The 7,182-nt window shown below is 61.0% G+C and overlaps 1 protein-coding gene across 1 annotated transcript in view; it reads left to right on the forward strand.

The window, feature by feature from the left end:
- The window catches only part of LOC104124432 (TLE family member 2, transcriptional corepressor), a 39,711-nt gene that overhangs the window by 23,807 nt on the left and 8,722 nt on the right, over positions 1-7,182 (forward strand). The window contains exons 4-6 of the mRNA XM_035892351.1: positions 124-198; positions 632-824; positions 3,075-3,091. Of these exons, the coding sequence (XP_035748244.1) occupies positions 124-198; positions 632-824; positions 3,075-3,091 (285 nt within the window). The remainder of the gene's footprint in view (positions 1-123; positions 199-631; positions 825-3,074; positions 3,092-7,182) is intronic.

Below are 7,182 nucleotides of genomic sequence, written 5' to 3' on the forward strand. Positions count from 1 at the left end.
GTACCCGGGCTGGAGGGCCAGGAGAGGGGGTTGTGCAGCCCCCGGGGCTGCTGGGGCAGTGCTGGGCTGTGTGGTCCCCTGGCCAGGAGCATGGTCTGATCTTCCCATGCTCTTCCTTCCCAGCACCAGCAGCAAGTCCTGCAGGCTGTGGAGCGGGCCAAGCAGGTGACCATGGGGGAGCTGAACAGCATCGTTGGGGTGAGTCCCGCTGCCTGGCCGTGCAGTGATGGGGGAAGCCAAGGTCTTTACTACTTCCGTAAGCCCAGGGCTGGTCCCCTGCGGTGAGAGGGTTTGCCATCGTGTCCCAAAGGTGGTGGATGGCCTCTGGGCTGCTCCCTGGCCCCTGCCACCCTGAGCAGAGCAGGGCAGAGCCACGGCTTGGGCTCATCTGCCCTGTGTTAGGATCACATCTGCAGCAGGGAGGTACTCGAGGTGCCCTGGCTGGAAGGGGCAGGCGATGCGACCTGGGCTGTGCAGCCCCAACAGCTCTGCTCCCCTCCTTGTCCTCGCGTCGTGCCTCATCCCATTGCGCTTTGCATCGCAGTTCATGCGGGAAGCTGCGGGGTGCTGGGCATGGCTGGCTGAGGCTGTCTCCTCCCGGATCGAGGACCATTTGCTCTTTCTCTTTCAGCAGCAGCAGCTTCAGCACCTCTCCCACCACGCATCCCCCATCCCGCTGACACCCCACCCCTCCAGCATGCAGCCTTCTAGCCTGAGCGGGGTCAGCAGCACCTCGGGGCTCCTGGCCCTCTCGGGGGCACTGATGGCACAGTCTCAGCTGGCTGCCAAGGAGGACGGAGCAGCCCACGATGGGGACAGAAGAGGTAAGAGGAAGACACAGGGCTGGCTGAGTCAGTGCCAGGCAGGCATCCCAGAGGTGCATGGGCAGCGCTGGGAGCGATTCTGCTGCTGCTCTGCCTGTTCCCAGGGCTCCTCCGTGCCTGGCAGCTGCTCCCTGGGGCCAGGGGGAGCGGCAAGGACTGCGAATGACAGATCCAGCTAATTAAATATCTGCAGCCCTGGGAGGCTGGCCCTATTTCTGACCAGGGGACCAGCTGCTGTGCAGTGACAGGGGAGGGGGTGGCTGCCTGTGCACCCCAGGCGCTGGGCAGCAGGGCTCTGGGCATGGATGTGCTTTAGCAGGAGGGTTGGACTAGATGATCTCCCGAGGTCCCTTCCAACCCTTGCCATTCCATGATTCTGTGTGTGTGCACACACGCATCTTCCTGCTCCCCTGGGTGTTTCCAGTGTGTGAGGACACACCCCCCCCCCCCACGAGCCAGCGGGGAGGGCGTGAGATCCCCGCCACAGAGAAACCCTCTGTTAACACCAAGGTTGACACCAGCTAAAGATCTGATGCCTGAAGCTGAGACTTTAAGGAAAAGCACTGCTGCAAGCCCCTGGCAGAAACTGGGGGAGCCACAGGTCTGTGGCAAGGAACTTGGGGAAGCAGAGCCTTGTTGTGTGTGTGGTGCCTTGTAAATAGCAGGAATTCCTCATCCATATGGGTGCCGCCTCCTATCAGGATTACAAAGTGCTTTACAAACATCATCAATATTTAATCACTGGGAAATCAGTGCTCTGAATGCTACTGGCAGGCCTGGGCCAAATTAACACCACCGCCCGGCTTCACGGTGCCGTTGCTGTTTGAAGCGCTGCAGGAAGGAGCAGCCGCTCCGAGCCCAAGTCGCCTTCTGCAGCGCGCAGGCGTGGGGTGGTTCTGCCGACAGGGAAACTGAGGCACGGACAGGGGGCTCTGGGCAGCGGGGCAGCTCTGTGGACTAGGAACAGGCAGCAAAATTCAGCAGCCGTAGTGATGCTCCTCTGCAGACTCCTCCAGGGAAGGTGCTGACTGCTCCCCATGTCCCCCATTTGGGGCCTGGAAAATGCTACTGGGACAGAATCCACAGGGATCCAGAGCAAAAGTGGGCAGTGGGGAGGTTGTTGCAGTCTCCTCATGTTCCGGTTTTGCTTGTAAGATTTTGAGGTGGTGAAAGCAGCCCCGGGAAATGCCGGCGCCTGCCTTGCACCCTGTACGCGGGTGCCTGCGGTGTTAACACTGCCGGTGTCTCCTTAAGGATGGCCTTTCCCAAGGGAGAAAAACAAACTCCTGGAAGAGGATAAAAGCAGGCTGTGCTTAACCCTCAGAGACCTGGGCAGCCCGTGCTTCCAGCGGCAGCTCCTGCCGTGCACAGCCCAGAGCCCTTGGCAGGGGCATCCAGCTGGGGCAGAGGGTGCACAGACACCCAGAATAATTCCTTTAAAAAAAGAAGTGAAATGCTACCTATAGCTTGGATTAATCCCTGGTGTTTTGCCATAGTTAGCCGGAGGTCGTGCGGGTTGAGCTGAGCCAGGGCTGAAGTGCTGATGGCAGGCACCCAGTCCTCTCCCCAGCTTCCATAGCCTGGGAGCAGCGCCCACATGGAGAGCCCCTCATCTCCTGAGACCCGCTGCCTCCTTTTGCCAGCAGAGACTGGGACGAGCTTGTTCTCTCCAAATGCTGATGCAATCATTAGGAGTGAAAATCAACCAGGGCTGCTAGACCCTGGCCCGTGCCCCATGCTTAGGTTTGTAGCAAATGCCTGGCACTTCTGGAGCCCAAGGAGGTGGAACTGTTCTGTTGTGCATGCAAGAAAGCCTCGGAGAGTTTCCAAGCAGGGCTTTTTAGCATGGCTTCCTAAGGAAATAGGATGGGTGTGACTCAGGAGGTCTCAGCTGGCCGGCTGGCTCGACCCCTCCTGGCAGCCTGGGACCCGTTGCCACATCCAGGGAAGAGATTCCAAAACTGGAGTGAATTTCTTGAAAGTAGGTGGGTGGTTAAAGCGATTGCCCCTGTTTCCCTGAGGAAGACCAATGTGCTGGCCTCCTATTAGACATCAGAGAATCCATGCTGCAGGTGGGCAAAGTGGGAAATCGGGTGTGATTTTTTTCAGCCTCCCGTGTTGTCTTGCAGTGCCTCCCTACCCGGGTGCTTAGGGCACAGCCTCTGCATTAACAGCCTCTTCCTTTCTTCCCCTCTGCCTCTCCGACACGGATCTGCCTGGATCCTCTCCCTGCCGCCGCCTGGGCTCCAGAGCGCACCCCAAGCCGGGTAAGTCACGCTGGCACACGTGGCTCTGGCTGGGCTGGTGGCCACAGCTGGCCTCGGTGTGTGGGCAAGTGGACAGGCTCTGCCTCCATGGGGCTCTGCCCGGCAGCCTGCCAGCCCCCGGGGTCACTTTGAGCATCTCCAGCACGCTCCAGGCGGGAGGCAGAGCTGGCTGCTGGCTCCTGGGAAAGGCTGCAGGTGCTGGGGGAGCCCGGCTGTGGGGAGGGCACCCAGGGCAGGGGTGGGCTTGGCTTTGGGGCAGCCCGGTGCTCAGAGCTGGGCTGGCACGGTGGGCTGGCGTAGGGGCTGCATCTTCTGCAGGTGCTGCAGCTGGCTCCCCTGGCGAGCATTCACAGCAGGATTTCCAGGAATGTTTTGTTTCCTGACCTTTTCAAAGCAAACAGCCCAGAGGGAGCCGAGCCGTCCTCTGTCTGGTGGCAGCCTGCGAGGCCACGCTCCAGCACAAGGGGAGGCAGCAGCAGGGATGGGTTTTGTTCGCTGGTGGGGCCAGGCTGGGGTTGTGGGGCTTCTTGGGGAGGGCAGGCAGCTCCGTGGGCAGAGCAGGTCCATGTTGTTCCCTTGTACACCCCAGCCCAGGCACCCTGCTCTTCTTCTGCTGTGGCTTCAGGTCTCCCATTCATTTCTCCCAATGTGTGGGCTCCTTTCCTTCCCTTCCCTCCCCAGCTTGGTGGATAAGGGCGAGGGACATCTCCCCCTGCCACCTCAGTCACCTTTCAAGGCTGCCTGTGTTTGCACACAAGGTGACTGGGGTGACAGGCTCCCAGGACCAGCCTCCCCCTGGGCACTGAGTTTGTAAGGGCTCAGCGCAGCGAGAAGGTAGGGGCAAGCCACAAAGCTGGGGGTCAGTAGGGAGATGGGCTTGGGGCAGGTCTGCCCTCTCCCGCAGGCAGCGCGGGGGTCCTCACGAGGCTGGGCCATGTCTCTGGATATGAGGAATTTTGGGGTCATCCCTGTTTCTCAGCGGAGCTGATTTCCCCAAGGGCTAGAATGAGCCTCCCTTCCAGGCCAGCTCGACGAAGGGGGGCCCTGACCCATGTCCAGCTGTGCATTCCCACCCTTGTTTTTCTGGGGCAGTGTTCAGCCCTTCCGCTGTCGCCCCAGCACCTCTGTCCTGGCTCCTGGGGCAGCCCGGTCCTTCTGGCGAAGAGCATTGCCTGTGCAAGCCCAGCTTCAGCCCCAGGGCTGTGAATGCACAGGCTCCAGACCGGCTTCGGTACCCGGGCTGGTGCATGGTGGAGGCAGCGCTGGAATGCAGCCGTGTCTCGGATGGAACAGAGCCGTGTGTGAGCTCCGTGGTGCTGCAGGCTGGAGGGTAAATCCAGCGGCAATGTGGAGGGTAGGAGCAGCCAAGTGGCAAATACGTGTGCATAGGGATGTAGAGGAGTCCAGGAGAATATAAGCCAAAGGGGCTCTGCTTATTGTAGCCCCCATTCCCTTTGCTTTGCTGGCTTGGATGGGCTGTGCCGTTGGGGTTTTGTAGCTGAAGGTTCTGAGCCACCTCGATTCAGAGTCTTTGCTGATGCAAGGATCTAAAGGTCGAGGGCTGCTCCTGAAATAACCAGCTCTGCAAAGGAGTTTCCAGTTTAGGGAAACAGGCTGAACAGGTCCCTTTACCTAAGCCCAGTGCTGCCAGACCCTCTGCAACCCTTGGCTGCACCCTCCCTTTTCAGACACCCCCCAGTGCGATGCCTTGCCCTGGTCTGTGAGTCCCTTCCCAGGCCCCGTGGCTGCAGAAAGCCAGAGCTCCAGCTCCTGGTACAGGCAGGGGAAGGAAGGGTTAACGAGTCCCTCCACTGGGGAGCAATTGGCATTGATCTTAGTAGGCTTGCAGTCGGGTGGGAGAGGAGGTGGGAGAGATGGTCCCTGTGTTGTACAGGATGGGTCACCCCTGTGATCCCCTATATACACGGCTACATCCCCCAGAGCTCACCAGGGGACAGGGAGCATCCCTTCTGCTCCATCCTTACCCCTTCTGCTCCATCCTTACCCCTTCTGCTCCATCCTTGCGTGTGTTGAGGCTCTTGATCCTGCTGTGCGGGGAACAATCGATCGCATGGAAGCCCTGGGACGGGGCATTTTCTCCCCGACCCCCAGCACGAACAGCTCTGCAGAACAGTCCTGGGGAAAGTCAGGGAGCTGTGCTCCAGAAGCTGCCCTGGCCCAAGCACCCCCGCTGCTTGGGGAGGGAGGGCAGCCTCTCCCATCACCCCTCAGCCTGGTGTTCCCCTGCTTTGCAGGAGAGCCAGGGGCTGCGGGTGGGCAGGCACCACTAGATCACGTTATCATCCTCTGGTGGGAGGGGGTTTGAGACGCCCCTGCAGCTTCTGGCAGTGTCCTGGGGAAGGGCTGTTTGTCCTGCTTGGCCCCATCCTGCTTCCCAGCCCACTGGCTCCTGCAGTGGCAGGGTTAAAGTGAAGTAAACACATCTCCGATGGGGATTTTCCACTCCGCCATGCCTTGTTATCTCCAAGGAGGCGGATCAGCTCTCCAGCCGTGCCCGGGATGCTGCCTCGCTCAGCTCCTGGCATCACACAGCCCTCAGTGCCGGTGGCTGGGCCAGGGCATGGCTGCGATGCCTTGTCCTTCCCCATCCCCATCACGCCTGCCGGCTGGGGCCGTGGCCCCCTGCCCCATCGCCCACCTCTCTGCGCTGGCAAGGAAGGGGAGCCTGTGACTTTGGGGGTTGGGGCAGGGCTTTGTTCTCTCCCTCTTCCTCCTGCTCGCCAGCCAGGGAGATGCTTTGCCAGGGTGGAGGCGGTGACAGACCAGCCAGGCTCTCCCTGGGGACAGGCTGGGGTGTGGGGCTGGCCAGGTCTGAGAGGTGAGGGGTGGGCAGGGGAAGGGGCGAGGGCAGCTCGCTCTGGAGTTGTTCTAGGGCCCAGCTGGGCAAGGGAGATGGTGGCACGCTGGGGCTGCGTGTGGGTGAGTCTCTGAGCGCCCTGAAGATGCATCTGCCTTCTGCCCGTGCCAGGAGTCTGCAGGCAGCCAACCCCCAGGGACGGGGTCCCCATCCCGCTTCCCTTCTCTCTGCCCTGTCAGAACTAAATGGATTAATTTGGGCTAGGACTCAGAGACCTGGAAACAGGTCTTACTTAAAGTGCCAGACTAAATCCCCATCTCTGCCCCCAGGTACAGCTGGATCTTAGAGGACTCTTGGCCAAGGGTGCGCAGGATGCCAGTAAGGGGATGCCACAGGTATCTGCGCAGAGGGGGAGAGCAGTGCCTCCCCTTTAGCCCTGACACCCGCTTGGTTGGGGAAGGGGACCCCTACCCCCAAACCGGCTGTGGCACAGGTTGCACAGATAGCTGGATGGGTGCTGGACACCGGCTGGGTGCAGCCAGCGGTGCTGGAGGTCTCTTCCAGAGTGGAAATGCAGCTGGCAGGACTCGGGAGGCCGTCCGCTCTCCCGGCGGCTCACGCACCTTCCTCTCCCTCTCTCTGGCTCAGAGCGCGTCCGCTTCCCCTCCCGAGAGCCTGCAGGATGAGGAGCGGATGGAGGAGGAGGAGCGGACAGGAGGCGCGGGGCTGAAGCGGAAGCGGGAGGAGAAGGACCTGCCTGGGCATTACGTGAGTGCACCAAAGAGCGTGGCAGCTGGGGGTGGACCCGGGCGCTGGAGGTGTCCGGGGAGCTCTGTGCCTGCCCTGCAAAAGAAACAAACAGAACGAGGAGCCCGGGGGAGCCCCTCAGCCAGAGGGTTGAGTCGTTGCCTGCAGAGCATGGTGTTGGTCCATGAGAAGTGATGCACCTGCCTGTAGTGGTGTGGGGCGGAGCCCAGAGCTTGGTCCAGCCTCTCCCACTCCTGACTGAGCCTTTCTGGGTTTCTTCCCCCTTGCAGGATAGTGATGGGGACAAGAGCGACTACAACCTTGTGGTGGATGAGGTAAGCCCACACCCTTAAGGGCATGCAGAAGCCTTGCAGGGTATCCAGCTCAAACGGTAGCCATGAGGTTTTGGACCCCGTTTCCCAAGCTTTGGGCTTTGTTAGGCTCCGGGTTGGTGCTGCCAGGCAGGAGCGGCCAGCCAGGACATGTGCCATCCCTGCCCCCGGGGGGTTCTGATCGCAGGGCCCTG

The sequence above is a fragment of the Egretta garzetta genome, unplaced genomic scaffold, assembly GCF_000687185.1.
Source record: "Egretta garzetta isolate BGI_Z169 unplaced genomic scaffold, ASM68718v1 scaffold4, whole genome shotgun sequence".
In the NCBI taxonomy this organism is placed as follows: domain Eukaryota; kingdom Metazoa; phylum Chordata; class Aves; order Pelecaniformes; family Ardeidae; genus Egretta; species Egretta garzetta.